Genomic DNA, 24,543 nt, shown 5'->3' on the forward strand with positions numbered 1-24,543 from the left:
AGCTTTTTCTGTTCCCTGTGCAGTCCATTTATTTTGGACTGCCGGAATGCCCTTTGTATGTGTCCTACCTTATTGCATTTTCTACAAGTTTCGCCTTTGAATCTGCATTGGTCTGGTGTATGAGAGCCCCTGTAGCAATGGTAACACAATTAGTTTGGCCAGGCTGGTTTCTGTTTAGATGTTGCAATTTTGCTCACCTTCACTTTAATTCCTGACTGTAGTCAATTGTGTCTGCTGTTTCCATTGTTACAGCTATTTTAACTGCTCTTTTAAGTGCAAGATGTGCTTCAGTTAGGAGCTGTTTTTAAATGCTTTCTTTTAAGATTCCATAAACTAAACAATCTTCACAGTGCATTATTAATATCATCATAGAACTGACAATGCTTAGAAAGTCTCTTCAATTCAGTGACCTATGCTGAAATGTACTCCCCTTTCTTTTGACTCCAATTATGAAACTTAATACTTCTTGCAATCAACAAATGGTTTTGGTAATGAGTTAACAGTCAAAATGTAAGAATGAGAGGTGATCTCACTAAAATGTAGAAAATTTTTTGTGCATCTTTATATGAGATGTAAGTGCAATGCTCGTCTTGATTGTGAAGTTTAGGAAACATAGTTTCAAATATAGGGGTCAGCTATTCAGAATAGAGATGGGAAGATAATTCCTTACTCAGCAGGTGGTGAATCTTTAGAAATCTCTACCCAAAAGGATTGTGGAGGCTTAATTGCAGAGAATTTTCAGGTTAAAAATCATCTCTCATTCTTCTACATTCAAGCGTGTAGGCCTTTGTGCTTAATCCCTCCTCCTATAAAAAGCCACCAACCTAAACATCTATTTGTTAATCTGGGTGCACACCCTCTATCACAAATTCAATTTTTCCAAGTAACCTGCCCAAATGTCATTAGAGGTAGAGTAGGTTACATGTGATATATTTGTTGTTTGTGATATATTTAAATGATTTGAATGAAAATGTAGATGGGTGGTTTTTTAAGTTTGCAAATAACACAAATGTTGGTGGAGTTGTGGGCTGTGAAGAAGCTTATCAAATGGTACAGTAGAATATAGACCAGTTCTTGAAAAGGGCGGAGAAATGGCATATCATTGGGATTTGGGAGGCTAAATATAAGGGGAGAATATACAATTAATGTGCGTTGCAGCATTGATGTCCAGCAGGATCTTGTGGTCCAAGGCCACAGTTCCCAGACAGTGACCATGCAGATAGATAGGATGGTAAATGTGGTCCACGGCATGCTTACTTTCTTTTATTTTTATTTTATTGAGATGCAGCCCAAAATAAGTCTGGTCCTTTGACCCAAGCTACCCAACAATCACCCGATTTAATCCTAGCCTAATCTATGGGACAATTTACAATGATCAATTAACCTACCAACTGCTATAGTTTTGGACTGTGGAGAAAACTGGAGCACCTGGAGAAAATCTGTGCGGTCATGGGGAGAACATACAAATAGAACCTGGATTGTCTATACTGTAAATCTTTCTGCTAACTACGACATTTACATGTGGCCCTTTCGTTGAGTATAATAGTAAAGAAGTCTTGTTGCAGGTATATAAGATTTAGATTAGGCTACACTTGGAGTATTGTGTGCAATTCTGGGTTCCATATTACAGGAAGAACATGGAAGCTTTGGAAAAGGTACAGAAATTGTTTATGAAATGCTGCTTGGATTGGAGGCTATGAACTATAATTAGAGTTGGAGAGACTTGGATTGTTTTCTCTTATTGTCAGACACTGAGAGGAGACCAGATAAGTGTTTATAAAATTAAGAGAATCATAGGTATGGTAGACGGTCAGAAACTTTCTTCTGAGGTAGAAATATCAAATATTGGAGGACATGCATTTAAGGTGGGGGGATTTTTAAGGGAGATGTTCAGGTCAAGTTATTTTTTTTAACACACATTGGTAGGGATAGTGGTGGAGGTGGAGATACAATAATGATATTTAAGAGGTTTTCAAGTGGACACATGAATGTTCAAGCAATAGTGGGATGTGGATCATGTGCAGGCAAGAATTGTTAGTTTAATTTGGCATCGTGTTTGGCACAGCCACTAGGGTGAAGGTCTATAATGTTTTATGTGTTCATGTCTCCATAACTGGAGTTGTCTGTTTTCAGTTGTAACTATATGAAAGATTTACTGCAATATTTGAGAAAATCAGTGGAATTTTCTGCAGTCTGTTTAATATTCCTATGTGCATTAATAAAAGGAGATTAATTGACCATTTATTTTTCTCGCAGCTGCAGGTAAAATGTCTGGTTTGCCATTCATAACTATTGTCACTATTGTAAATTTTAAAAAAAACTTTGAGGGAAAGATGGAACAGTGTAATGGTTTGTTTTCCAGTAGAATGATTTGTATAGTAGAATATCCGCTTCTCACCAAGTACATTTGAATAAAAAAAAACATCATTTTTGTTTATCTTTTTATAGGAGACATAGGTATTGGAGATGGTTGTAAGATATTTCCTTTTCCTTTAGTAGGGATATCCAAAATGACACCTTAAGGTGAAAGAGAAGTTTTAAATCGGATCTGAGGGAGCTTTTTAAAACGCAGAGATTGGTTGATTTCTGAAGTGCCAGAAGATGTGCCGAAATAATCTCTATGTCTAAAAGGTATTTAGGCAGGCATTTGACTAGATAAAGCTCTTCTTTTATGGGCAAATGGGATTATTGCAAAAAAAAAAGAACGGCCAGCTTTGGCCTGGTGGGAAAAGGGCCAGTTGTTCTGTCTTGTGTGAGTTCTCTGAACTCTAAATGTAAGAGATTGTTGGTAATGGCCCATTGCCCTCTAACACCTCTTGTTGCTTTTCCCAGAACTGGTGAAATGCATTTTATATCAAAAATCTGGCACCCTCGGGCACAGACCATGCTGGATTTCAGATTCTCTTGGAGTTTGGACAATGTACCACATCAGCTTTTGAAAAAAATATATTTGGTACTTATAGAAGAAAAATTATGTATCCTTTTGTGGTTTTGCCCTTTGGGCTACCTGCTGGACTTTTTGACATGATTGCAATAGCAAAGAGAAAGTGTAGGAAATCAGAGAGCTCACAGAACTTTATGTGCTGTGTTGGAAGCTGTCAGGGGTTGCAGGGGTTACACAGCCAACCACAGTAATAAAGTGGAAAAGCTGAAAGTTAATTGAGCATCACTCAGAGGGCCAGCCCCAAGCTGAAAAAGTCTTGGTATTTGGGCAATAAATCCAAATTTCATTTGATTGAAGGGAAGATAGAGGTTTTACGTGAATGTCCAGCTGATGGATGTCCAAACAACATTGCATTTATAGCCTTAAATAGCATTCTGTCAAGAATCTACTTTTTCTCATAACATTTTGTGGTGAAGATTGAGCCAATACTTAAACTGGTTACAGTGCATGCATTTTAGGATGTTTTTCATCTGTTTTAAACTTGAATGGCATGTTGTCCAGTAGCACCCAGTGACATAGCTACAGGTCTCCTGAGATTAGTTTGAATGTTTTCATTGAACAGTCGGTCATCCCAATAATTTGGTACTGTGTAGTTGAATTATAATTTTAGTTTTCAGTTCTTTCCCCAAAATTTTATGTTATCCATACAAACAACTTATTTTAAATGTAGCTCTATCCCTATTCCCTGTTTAATCCTAATTACAATTTATTACAGTTTATTAAGAGTATTTAATTTCACCAGTAAATTTGGATTTGTGTAATATCCATCCTTAGTTTTGTGAGGTCACAAGCAACTAGAGTTTATAGTAATAATTGATGACAGTTTATTCCAAAAGCTAAAATGTACTCTTGGAGGAATATTGTAGTAAGAATTCATTTTTTGTTCTTAGATAGTAAAAGTTGAACCTTCCCTGGGCCATCTGTTCAGCAACAGAATATATAATTAATGGAAGCCTTTGTCTTGGCGATGTTGTGACTGGAAACTGGGCAATATCATGCTTATTTCTAATTATGTCATCTGTTAATTTGCATCATTGTAGTAATAGTTGTTTACACATTCACATCACCACATCTACAATGAGCAAGATTTTAATGGGCTCTACTGTTTAATTCTTGTTGGAGAAAGTGGCGGTCCCAAATACAAATGTGACGTTTGTCGATCAGCAGCTCTCAGGTTTGCAGTGGTTCCAAAGCTTAGTACAGTGCAGTTGGCTTAGTGCTACAGCTGGTGGTTCTTCTAATTAATGCATTAATGAAGAAGCTCTGAGTGTGTAGTATTCTGAGTTATTTTACAAGAAATACTTTGCTGTTAAAATATATAACATACAATGTGCTCCTAAATTAATATCAGTATGTGAAAAACACTTATGCTCATGTTGCTGTTTGCCAGAAATTGTGAGGTATGAAAGTAAAAGTAATCTTTCAGCAGAATACTGAAAGAAGTTTCAGTATTCCGTGGTGACCAGGTACAAGATAATAATGCTATTAATCTAGAATTCCTTGTTTTTTTTTACATCAGTGGCTGTGGATTTTTTAATGGGTCATTTGTTTTCCTCCTCCTGTGTATTTGTTCTCACCATTTAATTTTGTTCTTGGAGGAATTCTATTTTATTATCTTATCTGTCATTCTAAACTTTGCATTTTTATGTAACATCTGTGAAGTCCTGTTACTGTAGAAGATTATTTTTTGCTTAATTTCAGGAACAGAATTTTCTTGGCCTTAAATATATATAATAATCTCATTGTTCCCATTATTTCGACTAATGGGCAGGGTTAGGTGGCACTATCCTAATACCATCACAAAAGAATGAACAGAAGGGCTACGCTTGGATAAACACTTAAGGTTAATGAATGTTGCCACCATGAATGTGTTAATGGAATCTGGCCAAATGGGAATTACGAATTTAAAATCTCATGCCATTATGGTTGGACCTACTACTTGGTGCATTTACAGAACTTTTTATGGCTAACACAGTATCAAACAGTGAATTAGAGGTTGAATGGGCATATGATTCATAGTAAACAGTCACCTAATCTTTAAATATCCTTTTTAAAGTCGAAGCATGTTGGAAGAATTTCTTGCACTAAAGGATGGGCATTATCTCAACACACAGTAGTTTGTTTAGTAATCTACAACAATGAACTGTGATATTGAAGTTTGAATATCCTTGGTTCTCTGTCTTTGTGTTCTTATGTTTTCTTCAGCTGCAGTATGTTCTATTTCTGGTTTTGTTAATGTTTGAGTTTTGTTGTCCTTTTAATCGGAGGTTTAGGTAAAGAGTGGTTCAGGAATTACTGTCTATAACTGCCTTTGCAGTTATTTGGTTAACACCTTTTTACACAGCATGACACAGTTGTGGTCAAAAGATGAAAGCTAGGATGATTGTGCTAGGATAGTAGACATTCATTGAAAGCTGAATCACACTATTATTATTACTGGTACTTTCCTGTAAATAGACAAATGTTCTTGTTTGCACTGTAATTTTTTTGTTCAACACTTTTTCTTGAAAACAGAAGTGCCTAACTGCTAATGGCCTAGATACTCTTGGAAAATCCACCAAGATTGGTATCCTGTATGTATGCAAACAAATGATGAAACAGCAAATTTATTGGCAGCCATTTGCAGCATTTTCCTTGCCGTCCTCCAGTGTTGGAATCCTTATGGAGTGTAGTGGCAAAGCAGGAAGTTGGCTCTGACACACAAACAGCGTTTCTTTTTTGTTTGAATGGTGTGAATGTGCCTCTAGGGACGGGTTAAATTTTAGTTGATTTCCATTTTCTGTTTTTTTTCTTGGTGATTTTAATAGTGAATTTTGAAAACTTTACAGTTTAAAATAAAAGTTCGTAATGTTTTAGATTTGTCGTTGATTTTAGCTGAGTGTCAAATGTATTTAGCATTGGCTAATTTCTGTCAGATGGGGGACTTGTTTTGTCATCCCTCACTGCTTAATTGGATTTGTTCCATCTCTGTGTAAGAGCCTTGCCCTTGGGGCAGGAATCTGCTTTGTGCAGCATTTGACTTCTGGAGATCAGTACCATGTATGTATGATTTCAAATTGATCAAAGGCAAGCATGGCCATCTCTGATAAAAATGATCTTATATTGAATTCATTTTCCAAGATTGAACCCTGTTAAGTTTTAAAAACAACATCATCCTGATTTTTTTCTATATTTGTGTTTCAAACTTGAGCAACAATATTTAGGTTATGTTAAAATGCATACTTTCCTTTTAAACTTGGTGTCAACAAGTTTCCTTGGAGCTTTTTATTCCAGGAGTCAAATTTAGAATGATGTGTATGTTATGAAGCTGTAAATCCTAACATGACCACTTTGGGACTAAGATGATTATAGATTAATTATATAAGTTACTTGGACAAGTCATAAACAAAATCCTATCAATTTCTGAGTTTGTTAATGGCTTGTAATATTTTCTTTGTTTTGTAGGTTTAGCATGTTATTCACTATGAAATTCAATTTAAATCACACTTTGGTGACCTGTAAGTTTGAGACAGGAATGGAAAGTAATTCTCATTTCAAAGCCGAAGTGCATTTATTTACTATGTTGTTATGATGCATTTTATTGATGAAGTTGTAACCTACTTTTCCTTTGTTTTATTTCCAGCTTTACTACATGTCCAGTGATCTAAGGTGACGTGAAATCTCCATCCTTAAACATTTCCCAAATAAACATTGGGAATGTGTTAATAGCCTATTCATGAAAGGTAAGTTTAAATGTATTCTGTCATAAAAATGTGCAGCTGTTAATTTTCTGAACCATTTTAGATGAATATGATTTCCCTTGTAATGAATCATGCTTTACAGGATTTTTCTGCTTGAAAACATTCAGCTTTAGAGCAATTTATTAATATTCTTGGTTATTCTTAATTTAGGGTCAATTAACACCAAAGATAAATCAGTGGTGAAAATAGTTTTAATTTGAAGGAGTGTTTCTATATAATTTTATCTGATGAGAAAATCACTGAGGCAAGATGAAACCAAATCCCTAGCTGCAGCTAAGCCTTGCCATTTGTGGGTCAACACTTTGCTTGAACCCCGCTCTGAAACATTGTTTGCGCTGTAGTAAAGGTAGTGAGCTATAATTGCAGTTTGTAATATTTTAGATATGTCTAAAATCAAATTATAGGAAAGATTGATGGGAATTGATAAACAGTACAATTAGAATTTGGGTGATTTCCAACCCCCCTGCCCCCCCCCCCCTCAGTTTTTCTGTTTTTAATTTGTTCATCTTTGGGGCAAAAGAAATGTGTAGAATGCACATCCCTAATTTAAAATGTAACCTTGCGTGTAAAGTACTTAGAACAGTGATTTTTGGTAAATAGTAATCTGCTTTGTGCTTTTCAACTCAAAATTGGCAGAAAATTATGATTAAGGCAAAAATATAGCTGGCTTAATGGAACATTTGAAATTACAAAGCAACTTGAACAGATTGATTAGTATTAGCAAACTTGATATTATATAATTCAAAATAATTTTAAAACAAAAATGTTGTGAATGATAGAGTCAGAATCAGGTTTATTATCACCAGCATGTGTCATAGAATTTGTTAACTTAGCAGCAGCAGCGGTTCAATGCAACACATAACAATATAGACGGAAAAAAAATAAGTAAATCAATTGCATTAAGTATATATATGTATATCAAACAGTTAGATTAAAAATAGTGCAAAACGAATAATATAAAATGTGAGGTAGTGTTCATGAGTTCAATGTTCATTTAGGAATTGGATGGCAGAGGGGAAGAAACTGTTACTCAATCACTTTGTGCTTTCAGACTTCTGTACCTCCTTCCTAATGGTAGCAATGAGAAGAGAGTATGTCCTGGGTGATGGGGTCCTTAATAAAGGACACTGCTTTTCTGAGGCACAGCTCCTTGGAGATATCTTGGATACAATCAAAGCTAATACCCAAGAAGGAGCTGACTAATTCTACAACTTACTGTAGCTGCCTTTTGTTCTGTGCAATAGTGCCCCCCCCGCCCCCCACCCCTATACCAGACAGTGATTCAGCCTATCAAGTCTGCTCCACTGTCCGTCATGGCTGATCCGGGATCCCAAATTAACCCCATACATTTGCTTTCTCACCATATCCTTTGATGCCCTGATCAATCAGGAAATGATCAGCTTCCGCCATGAATGTACTCACAGGCTTGGCCTCCAAAAAATTCTTCCTTACCTCTGTTCTAAAAGGTTGCACCTTAATTTTGAGGCTCTGCAGTTTAGTTCTGGATACCCCCACCACAGAAAGTATCTTCTCCACATCCACCCCATCTAGTCCTTTCAGCATTCGGTAGGTTTCAATGAGATCCTCCACATTCTTCAATATTCCAGTGAGTACAGGCCTAAAGCTGCCAAACTCTCCTCATATGCCCTTCATTCTCAGAATTACCCTTGTGAACCACCTGTGGACCCTCTCCAATGACAACATATCCTTTCTGAGATATGGGGCCCAAAACTGTTGACAATGCTCCAAGTGTGGCCTGACTAGTGTCTTATAAATGGTCAGCATTATCTCCTTGTTTTTACTCTACTTTTTTATTCTATTCTACTCCCATTGAAATAAATGCCAACATTGCATTTGCCTTCTTTGCGCGGGCTCAACCTGTAAATTAACCTTCTGGGACTCTTGCATGAGGACTCCTAAGACCTTCTGTACCTCTGATGTTTGAACCTTCTCCGCATTTAAATAACAGCCTACAGTATTGTTCCTTTTACCAAAATGTATTATCATACATTTCCCAATACTGTATTCCATCTGCCACCTTTTTGCCCATTCATCCAATTTGTCCAAGTCCTGTTATAGTCGCATTGTTTCCTCAGCACTACATCTGTAGAAGTTTTCAAGAGTTTTGGGTGACAATCCAAATGTCTTCAAACTCCTAATGCTTCTTTGTGGCTGCATTGATATGTTGGGGCCAGGTTCGATCCTTAGAGATCTTGATGCTCAGGAACCTGTAATTGCTCACCTCTCCACTTCTGATCCCTCTGAGAACTGGTTTGTCTCCTGTCATCTTACCCTTCCTGAAGTTATCAAATATGTGACTCCAGTGGAAAGATTTTGTGAAAGTAACACTCAAAAACAGAATTTCAAGATGTAAGTTGCAGACATTTTCCTGACATTAAACATACCTATTAATTGTGTCTTCACATCCTCCTTGTGAGGTCATACAGCAATCTCAACTTTAAGCCCGATTCTGTCTCTTGTTTTTCAAATCAGTATTATAGAAGGAAATGGACAATTTTCATCATCAATATAATATAGGCATATTAGGCACAATATTAAATGAATAATAAGTCAGTTTTGGCAAAATACAGGTTGAGTACCCCTTATTCGAAATGTTTGGGGCTGGAAGTGTTTTGGGTTTTGGAATATATAATGAGAGAGCTTGGGATTGCTACAATTTCTGACTCTGAATTTATGTGATGCCAGTAAGCAATCTTTGTTCATCACACATGTACTGATGCAACCAATCAACACATTAGATTTTCATCAACCTTGGCAAACTCATCCGCAGACACTTTATTATCTACATGGTAGGGTAGCGGTAGCACAATGCTGTTACAGCTGGGGATGTCCTGGAGTTCAGTGTTCAATTCTAGCATTGTTCTATACGGAGTCTACAGATCATTCCCATAGGATGCATAGGTTTTCCCCAGGGGCTCTGGTTTCCTCCCAGAGTACAAGGATGTACCAGTGAGGTTAATTGGTCATTGTAAATTGTCCCATCATTAGGTTAAAGTTAATTAGGGTTCGGTGTTAACTGGGGTGCTGTGGCTTGAAGGGTCTACTCTGCACTGTATTGCTAAATTAAATATACAAATCTTTAAATATTTAAACCTGTGCCTTTTCTTAAATTTCTGCAACCAGCCTGCTGAATATTCACTATTACCGTCAGTTTTCAGTTCGTCATATAGATTTTTGCTTTTTTCATGATCAGCAGACTATTAAGTGGCATATGTTCACCCTGCTGTTGATGAATCTTTCAATACAGGCTCAAGATCTTAATTTTTCACTTTATGCAGAGTTATTAAATTTTTTTCATTAACTTCTCAGAACTATTTGTGGTGTGCAGAGACCTGTGCAAAACAAACTTTCCACTTGTGACGTTATGTCAGCACTTTAACAAAAATTCTGATGTTGGAGGTTTTTGGATTTTTGGAATTTCAGATGAGGGGTACTCAGCCTTTACTAAGTATTTCTTGTATCTTGTTAATATTCATCTCACAATTGCAGATATCTCACAGATACTATCAGATGCCTTACTTATAATCCGGAAGTCCTAAGTCTGAAGCTATTCATGCCTGAAGTGCAGGAATCAGGTTATAATTTATTTCAATGTAAAATTACCAAAGCTGCTTGTTAGGGATTCACGGGTTGAAAGGGAATGTTATTTTCAATACTAATACTGGACATTGAAATTTAAAAAAAATTGTAGTATTGGCAATGACCATTTCCAGTATATTCCAATACATTAAAATTGAAGTAAACAGAAAACATGAGTTTGCATTTTTGTGGAATGTAGCATTCTGAATATGATTTATTTTAAGATCTTAAAAAAATGTGCCAGCACAAAATGCAGCCTTGTGCAAGAAGTAAATCTTCAGGCTGAAGTTTGCTGAATTCTGTTTTGTAAATTGCAGCATTTATTTTTATATATCTGTCCAAATGTTCCACAAATTAATTTTGTGCTGTGATTTTAACTAGATTGATGAGTTTAACATTTTGGATTAGATCCTCTTAGATGGCTGGACAAGAAAAATAAAGTGAAATTATGATGCACTGGATTGGTAGTAACGATCGGAATCCTGTGAAGTAAAAATGGAAATAGAAATCTCATTATAGTCAACGTGCAATTGTGGATATTTAAAGAGCATCCTATTGCATACCATTAAGGTGAAAAATAACTTTAAAGGGAATTTGCAAAATCCCACCTTCTGGACAGGAAAACAACAAATATGAAATGTTTTTCTTTGTTTTTCATACATAGGCTTACCCTCGAATGACCTCATGGTTTAAGTGGGACTGAAGATGAGTATAAGCAGTGATGAGGTCAACTTCCTGGTTTATAGATATTTGCAAGAGTCTGGTAAGAAGATCAAATATCATAAATTGGCTTTGAGAAGTTTGACTTACTTCCTTCCAATGGTTTTACTTACAAATGCAAACCAGCTTGTGGAAACAAAGCTGAAAGTTGAAATGGCAGGAATGATGGTGGTTACTGGAGAGAAGTCACGGTGCAGTCTGTAATGGATGTAAAAATCATCGTTATGAAGATTGGGGATAATGATTAAGAGAGAGCTGTGAGGAGGTGTTAGTAATCTTTTGGACAGGTTATTTTGAAGCCTGGGGAAGTATTGATTGTGATTGTTTTCAGGCCTCAGCTTGCATTCATTGTTTAAATGGTTGTGCAGTAGGCAAAAAACATCCTCATTTGCATTGCTAGGGGGTTAATAGGTAAAGCTCTTGTTTGCCCTTGACCTCTATAGTGGGCAACACACTCCTTCTTGTCCATCCTTTTGGAATCCCATTTTCTAGGCCTAGAATTCCTTATTTGTGTAAACTTTGGAAACGGGACAAAGAATTTGAATTGCTGATTTCACAGTAACTTTATTCCTCTGTTAAAAATTTGTCCACACTCCCATCTCCTCTTGTTATGGTTAATCGTTAAACTCACATGTAGATGCCATTTCTGATTAATAACACAATAATCTGAGAATATTGATGCTCTTTGACAAGTTCCAAGATCCAAAGGATTGTGAAGCGTGCAGTTGTGGAACATTTGTTTAAATGGAGTAGAAATAGGCAAACTTGGATCAGGATAGGAAGCACAACTTGTTAAGGGAGTAAAGTGCAACCTTTTGAAGATCAGAGCAAACTGGTATTTTAAGGGGTTGTCACACTTGCATTGATACAGATTTTTATTAACCTCAGTGATTCTAAAAGAATTATCATTTATTAAACCATTCACCCAAAGAAAAGCATTCAGAGTGTTTCTCTTGGTTCTTTCAATTCTGCTGAGAAAAGGTTTTGAAATTTCATGTGATTAGTGGACTTAATTTTCTTTCCAGTTGCTGATGCTTTGCATATTACATTCCAGGAATTACTGCAAGCTACATGCTCAGCAAAAGCATGTGGTTGAAAATTCCAGACAGCCCTTGAAGTTAAAAAAATTCCAGTTAAAACTTAGCTTTTGGAAATAGAGCAAGACTTTGAAGTTAAGGGCATAAGAATAAGTTATTTACAAACCTGTCGTTTAATTTCAATTATTTGCTGTATTTTTAAGAATTTTTTTATTTAAGTATATTTAAGATACAAAGGAAGGAAAATGGTACTTTTTAAAAAATCTAACAGGACAAACTATTGGAATAGGTAGCCATGATGGACAACAGCCAAAAAATAGCCTTTTAACAATAAAATGCTTTTATATATGTAGATGTAACAGCAAATAATGTTAATAAACAGGAGGAGCATGCTATACTCAAGATTTTTAATACAATGAGGTTTAAGTCAACATTTAGCAATGTTATGTGGTGCCTAATTTATTCCTGTTTATTCTTTATAAATTCTTAATGTCAGCGAAGTATGCTTTCTTATCAGGGACTTGCTTTCTGTATGCCTGTGTATGCCTCTATTAACGTTATTATATTTCTTTTTCTGTTTTATCAAAGGTTTTTCCCATTCAGCCTTCACATTTGGTATAGAGAGTCACATCAGTCAGTCTAATATTAATGGAGCCCTGGTGCCACCAGCAGCTCTCATCTCGATCATACAGAAAGGTTTGCAATATGTGGAAGCTGAAGTCAGTATTAATGAGGTTAGTATCCAGCGTACTTAATAGGAAGTTACTGGGATTAGGATTGATCAAAATTAAACTTGAATAGGTTGTAAATTTTGCTGTACCCTAATACAATTCCCATTTTTAAATACTGTTTCTTCACTGAGCATTGTCATGCAAATTAATATTATTTAAATGTTTAATATTAACATTATTAATAATAACAGACCTAGCGAGTTCCCCCTCTACACTAGCCACCTCTTGGCAGAACTGGTCCTCACATTCAACAATTTCTCTTTTGGCTTTTTCCACTTTTTCCATACCCAGGGTGGAGCTATGGGCAACTTCATGGGCCTCAGCTATGCTTGACTTTTTGTGGGCTGCGTGGAGTAGTCCATGTTCCAAAATTTCATTGGGAATGCTCCCCAGCTCTTCCTGTGCTATATTGTTGACTGCATTGGTGCTGCTTCCTGCACACATGCTGAGCTCTTCAATTTCATCAACTTCCACCCTGTCATTAAATTCATTTCTGACACTTCTCTCCCCTTTTGCAATATCTTTGTCTCCATCTCTGAAGACATACTGTGTACTGATATATTTTACGAACCTACTGATTCTTACAGTTATACTTCTTCCCACCTTGTTGCTTGTAAAAATGCCATTCTTTTTTCTCAGTTTCTCCATCTCTGTTGCATCTGTTCCCAGGATGAGACTTTCCCTTCCAGCACTTCAGAGATGTCCTCCTCCTTCAGAGAACAAGATTTTCTTTTCTACCATTGACGCTGCCCACACCTGCACCTCCTCCATTTCCTAGACATTGGCCCTCACTCCGTCTTCCCACCGCCTTTTAACAGGATAGAGATCCTCTTGTCCTCATCTACCACTTTGTGAGCTTCCGCAACCAACACATCATTATTCTCCGCAACGTCTGACATCTTCAGTGGGATCCAGTTACCAAACGCATCCCCCCCAACCACCATCCGCAGTCTCTGCTTTCCACTGGGATTGCCCTCTCTGTGATTCCCATATATTTTTGTCCCTCCTCACTGATCTCCCACGTGGCAGTTACCCCCTGCAAGTGGAACAAGAGCTACACCTGTCCAGTCTTCCTCTCTCACCACCATTCAGGGCCCCAAACAGTCCTTTTCAGGTAATCCAAAACTTCACCTTCAAGTCTGTCAGGGTCATCTACTGTATCTGGTGTTCCCAAAGCAGTGAGACAGTGAGACTCAGCATAGATTGAGGGACAGCTTTGTCAAGCACCTTTACTGTGCTTGCAACAGGGAGGGTTTCCCAATGGCCAAACATTTTAATTCCACCCTCCTTTTCCATTTGGACATACCACCAAGGCCTCCTCTACTGTCACAATGAGGCCACACTCAGGTTGGAGGCGCAACACCTCATATTCTGTTGGGTAGCTTCCAACATGATAGCATGAACATAGATTTCTACAACTTAAAATTTCTCTTAACCCCACCCCCTTATCTACTTTCCCATTTCTTATTCTGGCTCCCTTCTTACCCCTTCTCTCTCCTCAGCTAACACTGTCCACTAGTACCCTTCCTCCTTCCCTAATCTCCTCTCCCATCAGAATCCTTCTTCAGTCCTTTACTTTTTCCCATCTATCACCACTGAGCTTCTGATGCTGTTCCCCACCCATCTACCTTACCTTTCACCTGGCTTCACTTACTACTTTTCCAGCCTATATCCTTCCCCCTCCCCCACCTTCTGGCTTCTTCCCCCTGAGGAGGGATCTTGGCTTGAAATGTAGACTGTGTATTCAATTTCATAGTTGCTGTCTGATCTGCTGTGTTTCTTCAGCATTTTGACTGTGTTGCTCTGGATTTCCAGCATCTGCAGAATCTCTTGTATTTAACAATACTTATTTTGGAGAAATATGTGTTGGCCTAAACATAGAGTTGCATAAAGTGGAATTAGTTTTAATAAGTGTGACTAACCTGTAGCATAAAATATGAAAGAGGTGCATTGGAAAACAAAAGTTCTACAATCTGGTTTGTGTATTTATTCAAGTGCTATAGGGAAAAACACTAAGTTTTGCTGTGTAGAGGGATGTTTAATGGACTATTTTACTTTTATATTCTGTAATTAAAGAAATAGATGTGGTTACTTGATTGTTTATCTAAATGTAACTACAGGTAGTCCCCAGGTTACGACTTATGGACAACTTGTACTTACAAACCAAGGAAGAAGAACGGTGTCCACTATTTTAAGTAATCGTGACACCGTCTGCTGTTTTAAGTCGTTGCCGTTGACACTTTGTGTTGAGTGTTTAACTTTGTATTTGGCTTAAATTTTTCTTAGTAAGATTCACCCTGACCCCGCCCCCCCTTTTCAAGTTGGCGGGTGGCGCAGTCAGATCAGCACTGTACTAGAGAACAGAGGTCCCGAGTTCAGTTTAGTGACAGACTGCTCCCATGCCGGGTTGATGTCGAGCTTGCAACTTGACCTTGTAAAAAAAAACTGCCATCTCCAGTTTAAATTCCCACGCGGAATATTGTGGAGGATCAAATACTCAAACCCAGCACAGCCCCCACTAGTCTCATTTAACCTGTCTCAGTGCGGTGCAATTTAGGACCTGGGGAATTTAGTGCTGTGGTCCTTAGGACCCAGGGGACCTCGGGAGCCAGCGCAGGTCGGGACCCACCACCCACAGTGTTTCTGTTCCATTGACGGGAAGCGATCGCAATTGAAAATAAAGTGGAAATAATAAAGTGTTTGGAAAGAACCATCGGTCATTGGAAAAGCACTAGGCTATTTTAAAGGGTAACGGATAAAGTGAGAATAATGGAACTTGTGAAAGGCCCTGCCCCGATGAAAGCTACAATTATTACTAAGCAACACAGTGGTTTAATTATTGGAATACATACATTTCTTAAGTGTTTTATATGCATAGAAATGTAAAATACATAGTATATACTAAGACAAATGTTTGACTAACTGATGCTAAATAATACTGGATGTACTTGTTCTGACTTACGTACAAATCCGACTTAAAGGCGGACTCAGGAACGGAACTCGTACGTAACCCGGGGACTGCCTGAATATCATTTTACAAATCTTGTAGACCAGCAAGTGTAACAGAGTGAACATCAGCTTCCATTCTGACATCATCTTCACAATAATTTTCAAGTCTCTCCATGGCCTTTAATCGCCATTTCTGTCCTCTAACACAACACCAACCCCTATCTCACACCATTTCCACACTCACAGCTGAATTCCTTAAGCATTTTGTCTGTGTTCCTCCTCAAGATCTCATTATGCCTCCAATTCTGGCAACTTGTACAAATCTGATATTTGTTGCATATCATCTGCAGATCACTCACTGTCGCCTCCCATAAGCCCTCTACTGCCCTTAGGATGCTTCTTAAAACCTACTTATTTTAATGATGCCTTCAGTCAAGTGCCTTCATGTATCTTTCTGTGGCAGAGCATTTTTGTTGATAAGTAATCCTGTGAACTCAATTTTTTTCATTATGGTAAAGGAGCCTGTGCAAATGCATGCTACTGTAAAAGTGTTATGTATAAAGTATGTGTTGTTTTATGGCAGCAATGTTTATTCGAGTGCAGATGAGCCAGAGCATGATTTTGAATTTGATTCAAAGCAGTGATTCAGTAAGACAGGCAGTACTATGGAGGGGAATAAGTTGCCTGAGTTGCAGCATTGTGTGTGCAGGATTTCCAGCGTCTGCAAATTCTCTTACATTTACAAAGGAGGGTTTACCTTCCCCCTCCACCCATGTGCCATTTTTTAAAATTAAAATTTCATTCTGTTACATTTGCTTCTGAATACTTTGCCTCATTCTGATTTTATGAAAATCAAGTGAATATTTGTTTTTGTATGGCAGCCTGATGTTCCACGTTGACCATGGATGTTGTGTCCTAGCTGTTGAAGTCGGTAGGCAAGCCAAGGCATTAGAGCAGGCAGTTGTCCATGTAGCAGGTTCCTCCTAGCTATACAGCGGGTGAATCTCAGGGAATAACAGAGACCCACAGAGTTTGGCATCATTGGTGTCACCAGAGTTTCCAGTCAGCATTCAACTCAACATAGGTCTGCATTAGGAAGGCCAGATTTGGATTTTTCTTGTGGGTTTACTCATGAGGCCTTCTCCATGAGTGAGTATAGCCGCAAGGAGGTTTGAAATCAGAATTTTCCTTCTCCTCAATGAGCTGCTAACCGATGAGCCTTATTGGCCCGAAATGATTGCAACCTGCCTTTGTCCCTTCTCCTGTCAGTAGAAAAGGTTACACTGGGCTTCGTAGCTAAGCCACTTATGAAGGCCAAAAGTTGGAATTGGTTGTCAAAGGATATTTGAAACACACACCTTTGGGAGCATTTAATAGGTAGTAGCAGCTTATCCCTACTGCCCCACACCCGCTGGCTATGACAGCCTTAAGGAACCAGCGCCGTGTAAAATTACTTAAAGTCAATGTAGTTAAGAATTTGCTATGCAGGTGACCATGACTGAACTTGTTTAATCTTGGCTGCAATAATGAAATTTATGTGGCCCTGTCAACAAAGCAAAATATCCCAAAGCATCTTTTGGAAATGTATTCAAACAAATGGATGCTGGATTACATAAAGTGACATTAGGGCAAATGAACCAAAAATTTTGTCAGTTTTAAGAGGCATCTTAAGGAAGGAGGAGACATTCGGGTATTAGGAAGAACCAATATCATGAAAAGTTGGTGTCAGCATTGTAATTAGGTAAACAATGGAGCAGCTAGAACTAATAATGATCTGTATGTAACCAAATTGCTTTGAGTTCTGATTTAAGATGGTTGATGAAATGCAATTCTAATGTTATGCAAATGCAGTGTTATTATTCTGAGCAATAACTTTCACCTCCAGGATGGCACACTATTTGATGGGAGGCCAATTGAGTCCCTTTCTTTAATTGATGCTGTTATGCCAGACGTGGTGCAGACAAGGCAGCAAGCTTACAGAGACAAGCTGCAGCAGCAACAAGCTGCAGCCGCCGCCGCTGCCGCTGCTGCGGTCAGTCAACAGGGAGCAACGAAAAATGGAGAGAATACAGCAAATGGAGAAGAGAATGGGGGGCACTCAGTAACTAGTAAGTATTAACAAGATTACTATATACTTTCTACCCCCACTTTCTCCATCCAACACTGTACCTGAATTTTCATGACGCTGTTTGGAAATTAGGAAAAAAGTTTATATATTGAAATGAAAATTCTAGTTTCCCACTTGGGCCCTTTTTGACTATCTGGTCTGGAACTCTGAGGTGATTGATCTTGTTTTTCCAAACCCATGAGGTCACCTTGCCAATTCTGTGCAAAACTGCTGGTAAATGGTGCTTGAAAGTTAGATTTGTGGGGACTTTTCCCCTACTCAATAGGCTTCTTAGTTAAAATTAGTACTGTGGACTAATGTTCATTCTCATACATCCCTGAATTTCCTTCCCTCTTGTCTCAGTGTTTTTCCAAAACATTCAGCTGGCAACATTGCAAACCACACTCTTTGTCCTATCCCAATTTTCCTTTGGTTAAACAACCTGTGATAGCGTGGCACTTTCGATTTGCCTGTTCTGTCTCTCGTTCAGCACGTCCAATTTCCTAATTCTTGGTCTCTACTTTATTGTGTCTGTGATTATGAAGTGTGCTATCCATCTTCCAACAATTTATGTATTGAAATTGGTTTAGGAAAGGAACTTTATTTCCACCAGTCGTTGAGTAGCATTGATACATATAAACATAGAAAACCTATTGCACAATGCAGGCCATTTGGCCCACAAAGCTGTGCCGAACATGTCCTTTCCTTAGATATTACCTAGGGTTACCCAGAGCCCTCTATTTTTCTAAGCTCCATGTGCCTATCCAGGAGTCTCTTAAAAGACCCTATCGTATCTGCCTCCACCACTGTCGCTACACACTCACCACTCTGCTTTAAAAAAAAACAACTATCACCACCTAGAACCTAACCCTTTAATTGCTCTTTGTTCGGTTTTTTGGGTGAGACAGATTTACCTCTGAGTTTGACTAAGTGTCGAATATTATCTTTTGCTTCTCTCCTGGCTAGACGTTTAATCCTCCTTAGATGGAGAGATGTTGCCCCATCCACACATGCTCAATGGCTTAACGATATTATGTCCTGCTTAGACCTTGAAAAAATTCATTATTCAGTTCTTAATTTGGATATAAAGTTCCATAAGGTCTGGGGACCTTTTATTGAGTACTTTCATAACCTTCCTCTTAACTAAGGTTTTTTTTCCCGGTCCCTTGCTTTCAGCTCCTTTTTTTTGGTAGTAGGCATTAATATCTTCTGTTGCTAAGTGTATTTACAGTTTTGGGGGTTTGATTGTCCTGATTTATATTCTTTATATTGTGTTGTGGTTGGTCTGGAGTTCTTTTTTTGTTGCGGGGTTTGGGGAGGATACTAATTTTACATGTCTTCAATTTGGGTGCTTTCTCAATTATCCTTTTTTGTATTATATTTTTATTGTATGTTTATTTTTGCACTGTATTAATGTTCTTCATTTTGATCTGGTTTTTTTTTATCTGTAGCGATGTAGAAAATTATAAAAAAACTAATTAAAAAAAAACAACTTACTGCTGACATCACTGTACCTACTTTCAAGCACCTTAAAACTGTGCCCTCTCATGTTAGCTATTTCATCCCTGGGAAAAAGCCTCTGACTATCCACATGATTAATGCTTCTCATCATCTTAGACACCTCTATCAGGTCACCTCTCTTCCTCCGTTGCTCCAAGGAGAAAAGGCCGAGTTTGCTCAGACTATTCTCTTAAGGCATGCTCCCCAATCCAGACAATATCCTTATAAATCTCCTCTGCACCCTTTCTATGGCTTTGACATCCTTCCTGTAGTGAGGTGACCAGAACTGAGCACAGTACTCCCAAGTGGGGTCTGACCAGGGTCCAACTGAGCTGCAATGTTACCTCTCGGCTCTTAAACTCGATCCCATGATTGATGAAGACCAGTACACCATATGCCTTCTTAACCACAGAGTCAACCTGCACAGCAGCTTTGAGTGTTCTATTGATTCGGACCCCAAGATCCCTCTGATCCTCCACACTGCCAGGAGTCTCATCATTAATACTATATTCTGCCATCATATTTGTCCTACCAAAATGAACCATCTCACACTTACCTGGGTTGAACTCCACCAGCCGAGTTTTGCATCCTATCAATGTCCTGCTGTAACCTCTGACAACCCTCCACACTATTCACAACACCCCCAACCTTTGTGTCATCAATAAATTTACTAACCCATCCCTTCACTTCCTCATCCAGTTCATTTATAAAAAAATCACGAAGAGTAGGGGTCCCAGAACAGATCCCTGAGGCACGCCACTAGTCACTGACCTCCATGTAGAATATGACCTGTCCACAGCCACTCTTTGTCTTCTGTGGGCAAGCCAGTTCTGGATCGACAAAGCAATTTCCCCTTGGATCCCTCATGATCTTGAGAGGGAGTGAAAGGAAACTGTTTCACCTGTGTTACCTGGATGTCTTTTTTGAGATGGTGATTGGAGTGTTTGAAGCAAAAATATTTTTTCCACATCCACTCCCATCTCCCCAATCAAAACTTCTTACGATATTTTACTGATGAGTACTTTGAAAGCATGCATTATGTGCATATGTTTCATTGTTAATAAATGACATTTATTATTTTAGAAAATTAGTTAATGGTATTTTCTTAAATGTTTAGGCTTTTTACTGAAGATTTTGAGTTGGAATGCAACTGGATTTTTAAAATATATTTGAATTCATTTGAATTGAATGAAACTTCTTCAATTCACAAATTGCTTTCCAGAGATATCTGTTTCATAATTGATAAATGTATGCAATAGGCATTCTTTTTGATAGTTATTTGCATCAAACTTTCTTTTTTTGTGTTTGATAATTACTTAACAGTTAACTCATTTTTTAAACAAACAGATAACCATGCAGATATGATGGAAGTTGATGTAGATGTGGATATTCCATCGAGTAAAGCTATGGTATTGCGAGGTCATGAATCAGAAGTCTTCATTTGTGCTTGGAATCCAGTCAGTGACCTCTTGGCATCTGGGTGAGCTGTTTCTGGCAATAGAAATTGACTAAAAGATTTATGTGTGAACACAAACAAGCTGTCTAATTTAGGCTGGCTGATTATTGGATTTTTTTTACATGCATCAAGTCGCACAAAATAGCATGGTTATTAACTGACTTTTGTCTAATTAAAAAAAATTTCTTTATAAATTATCTTGTATTTCATTATAATTTAATTTACCTAAAGCATAAAGCTTTCAACAGAAATTTATAGATTAAATTTTAGCATTCACTTTTAACTTTAATCCTCCAGGTCAGGAGACTCAACAGCACGAATTTGGAACCTTAGTGAAAATAGTAGTGGCGGTCCCACTCAGCTAGTACTTAGACATTGCATAAGGGAAGGAGGTCAAGATGTACCAAGCAACAAAGATGTTACATCGTTAGACTGGAATGTAAGTCATGGACATATTGAAATTTGTACTTATTGGAGGTTGTAAAAAAAAATTTGTGTACTTGCTATTTTTAATATTGTTTTCAGAAATACCTTTAGTGCCTATGTCAAAATTTGTAAGTGTTAGTTTTTGTAATACATAATCCAGGATTTGCTATCACAAGGTGGCACCTATAAGTGGCAACTATTTGCACACAGGTCCAATGGAAACAATCAGATATTCCCTTTTAGGACTAAACAGCTGAAATCCACATTTACAGCCATGGTATTGTAGTAAGCAACATCATTTTAAAAAAGAATATCGATTCTCTAAATTAGTAGACCTGGAGGGCAGACTTGTGTCCTGTGGCATACCTTTTGAAGAAAATGGAAGCATGAAGGGCTTCCATGGATACGATTGAAATGCAGAGACCTTGGATCCCCACTTCCGACTATCCTGCTAGTGAAAGTACAGTCTCTAGTAAATAAAATTGAAGACCTCAGCAAAGTTGTGGTACTAGAGGGATATATGGAACTGCTGTGCACTTTGCTTCACACACCTGCCATTTTGGATGCAGCGCTGAAGCCTGAGGGTTTCACCATTAACTCCAAAGACAGGATGGTTGAGTCTTTTAAAGGTAAAGGAGGTGGAATATGCTTTATAATTAACTCATCGGAGTGCACAAACACAGTGGTTCTGTCTCAGTCCTGCACATCCGACCTGGAATATCTAGCGGTCAAGTGTCGTCCACTTTGTCTCCTGAAGGAGTTTTCCGCCGTCATCCTGGTAGCAGTGTACATTCCACATCAGGCCAACATCAGGCAGGTACTGAACACCATGATTATCAGACACGAAACAGCGCTCCCCGATGCCTTCCCTATCACTGCAGGTGGCGGATTTCAACCAAGGTAGCTTGAAGGAGCATCTTAATTACCATCAACATATCACCTGTGGGACGGATTGAGGCCACCTGATCAGACTCTCATTTCCTAAGCAATTCTGAAGTTAATATACTTGGTATGATTATGTGTTCGTTCAACCAAAATTCAGAATTGCAAGTGATTTTTTGTAGATAAACTTCCAGATTTTTGTTCCTTTGATCTCTTTAAAATTATCCTGTTCACTTAATATTGTTTTATTTGGGATTGGGAATTAAATGTCCAAGGTTTCAGTTAATATGGAAGGATAGGTAGGAAGTTAAGGGAACAGGGGCAGCACTCTTAATTAAGGACGAAATCAGGGCGATAGTGAGAAACAGTACAAGATCTAAGGCACAGAATGTTGAATTTATCTAGGTAAAGAAGAGGAATAGTAAAGGGAAAAAAATCATTGGTGGGAGTTGACTATCGGCCACCGAATAATAACATTACTGTAGCATAGGCAATAAACTGAGATATATCTGAGGCATGTAAGAATGGAACAGCAGTTATCATGGGGGGCTTGCACATTGAGTGAATCAAGTTGGTTGAGGCAGTATTGAGGAGGACTTCATAGAATGCATCCATGATAGCTTTTTTGAACAGCATGTTATTGAATCTACAAGGGAATGTGCTATCTTGGATCTGGTCCTATGCAATAAGACAGGTAAAATTGGCAATCTTGTAGTTAAGGGTCCTCTTTGAAAGAGTGATCATGATATGATTGGGTTTCTCATATAAACGGAGGGTGCAGTAGTTTGATTTAAAACCAGTTTATTATGCAGAAACAATGGCGACTACAATGGGATGAAGATTTGGCTGGTGTAGACTGTGAACACAGGCTATATGGTGGGACAGTTGAGGAACAGCGGAAGACTTTCAAACAGATTTTTCATGGTGCTCAATGAAAGTAAGTTCCAGTTAAAAGCAAAGATGGTAAGTGTGGGGAGAGCCTGCGATGGATAACTGAGGGAGTAAAGGAAGGCACCAAATTAAAAGCTCGTGCATACAAAGTCGCCAAGAGTACTGTAGTGCGAAACTGGAAGATTGGGTAAACTTTAAAAAGCAACTAAGAACCACTAAGTGAGCAATAAAGAAAAGGAAGATAGATTATGAAAATAAACTAGCACAAAAAATAAAAAAAAAGGTTAGTAAAAGTTTTCATAATTATATGAAGTGGAAAAGGTGGCCAAAGTAGTTCTTTTGGAGGGTGAGAAAGGGGAATTGATATTGGGTAATGAGGAAATGGCCAAGGCTTTGAATAACTATTTTGTGTTGGTTTTCATGGTGAAGGACACACCTAACATGCAAAAGTGAGATGAGATAGATGTGATGGGAAATGAGGACTTTGATACAATAGTTATCACTAAAGAGATAATGCTAAGCAAACTTGTGGGCCTGAAGATAGACAAGACCCCTGGTCCTGATGGAATGCAACCCAGGGTGCTGAAAGAAATGGCATAGGTTATACTTGAGGCTTTGGTAACACTTTACCAAAATTCTCTGGACTCTAGGCAAGTCCCATCGGATTGGAAGACGGCGAATGTCACATTACTGTTCAAAAAGGGATGTAGGCAAAAGGCAGGTAACTGTAGGCCAGTTAGTTTAACATCTGTAGTTGGGAAAATGCTTGAAGTTATCATTTAAGAAGAAATAGCAAAGCATCTGGAAAGAAATCGATCCACCATGCAGACACAGAACTTGGAGTTCTTTGAAGATGTAATGAGTACAGTGGATAGAGGGGAACAGATGGATGTTATTTGGATTTACGGAAGGCATTGGATAAGGTGTCACACAAAAGACTTATCCATAAGGTAAGGATGCATAGAGTTGGGAGTGATGTATTAGCATGGATAGAGGATTAGTTAGCCAGTAGGAAGTAGAGAGTTGGGATATATGGGTGTTTCTCTGGTTGGCAATCAGTGATGAGCGGTGTGCTGGGCCGGCAACTATTCACTATAACATTAGCGTTCTGGAAGAGGGGACTGAGAGGAGTGTATCTACGTTTTACTGATGACACTAAATGGAGTGGAAAAACAAATTATGCAGAGGTTACAGAAAGTCTGCAGTGAGATTTAGATAGATTAAGTGAGTGGGCAAGGGTCTGGCAGATGGAGTACAATGTTGGTAAATGTGAGGTCATCCACTTTGGAAGGAAAAATGGAAGAGCAGGTTATTATTGAAACGGTAAAAGACCGCAGCATGTGATTTGGGAGTGCTTGTGCTTATGCATGAAGGTTGGTTTGCTGGTGCAGCAGGCTATCAAGAAGGCAAGTGGAACATTGGCCTTCATTGCTAGAGGGATTGAATTTAAGAGCAGGGAGGTTATGCTGATTTGGAGGTGGTGCATAGGATGTTCACTAGGTTGATTCCGGAGATGAAGGGGTTAGACTCTGGGATGAGAGATCTAATGGAAACATAAAA

The 24,543-nt window shown here is 38.2% G+C and overlaps 1 protein-coding gene across 3 annotated transcripts in view; it reads left to right on the forward strand.

The window, feature by feature from the left end:
- Positions 1 to 24,543, forward strand: part of tbl1xr1a (TBL1X/Y related 1a) — a 151,392-nt gene that overhangs the window by 81,385 nt on the left and 45,464 nt on the right. Inside the window, exons 2-9 of one of the 3 annotated variants that reach the window (XM_059946105.1) lie at positions 6,567 to 6,666; positions 10,195 to 10,280; positions 10,693 to 10,854; positions 10,949 to 11,047; positions 12,630 to 12,775; positions 17,607 to 17,829; positions 20,676 to 20,808; positions 21,082 to 21,223. In XM_059946105.1, the coding sequence (XP_059802088.1) occupies positions 10,990 to 11,047; positions 12,630 to 12,775; positions 17,607 to 17,829; positions 20,676 to 20,808; positions 21,082 to 21,223 (702 nt within the window). In that variant the 5' untranslated portion in view covers positions 6,567 to 6,666; positions 10,195 to 10,280; positions 10,693 to 10,854; positions 10,949 to 10,989. The remainder of the gene's footprint in view (positions 1 to 6,566; positions 6,667 to 10,194; positions 10,281 to 10,692; positions 10,855 to 10,948; positions 11,048 to 12,629; positions 12,776 to 17,606; positions 17,830 to 20,675; positions 20,809 to 21,081; positions 21,224 to 24,543) is intronic. The other 2 variants (XM_059946092.1, XM_059946098.1) reach the window with 2 other exon arrangements.

Source organism: Hypanus sabinus, chromosome 2, assembly GCF_030144855.1.
Source record: "Hypanus sabinus isolate sHypSab1 chromosome 2, sHypSab1.hap1, whole genome shotgun sequence".
Classification (NCBI taxonomy): Eukaryota; Metazoa; Chordata; class Chondrichthyes; order Myliobatiformes; family Dasyatidae; genus Hypanus; species Hypanus sabinus.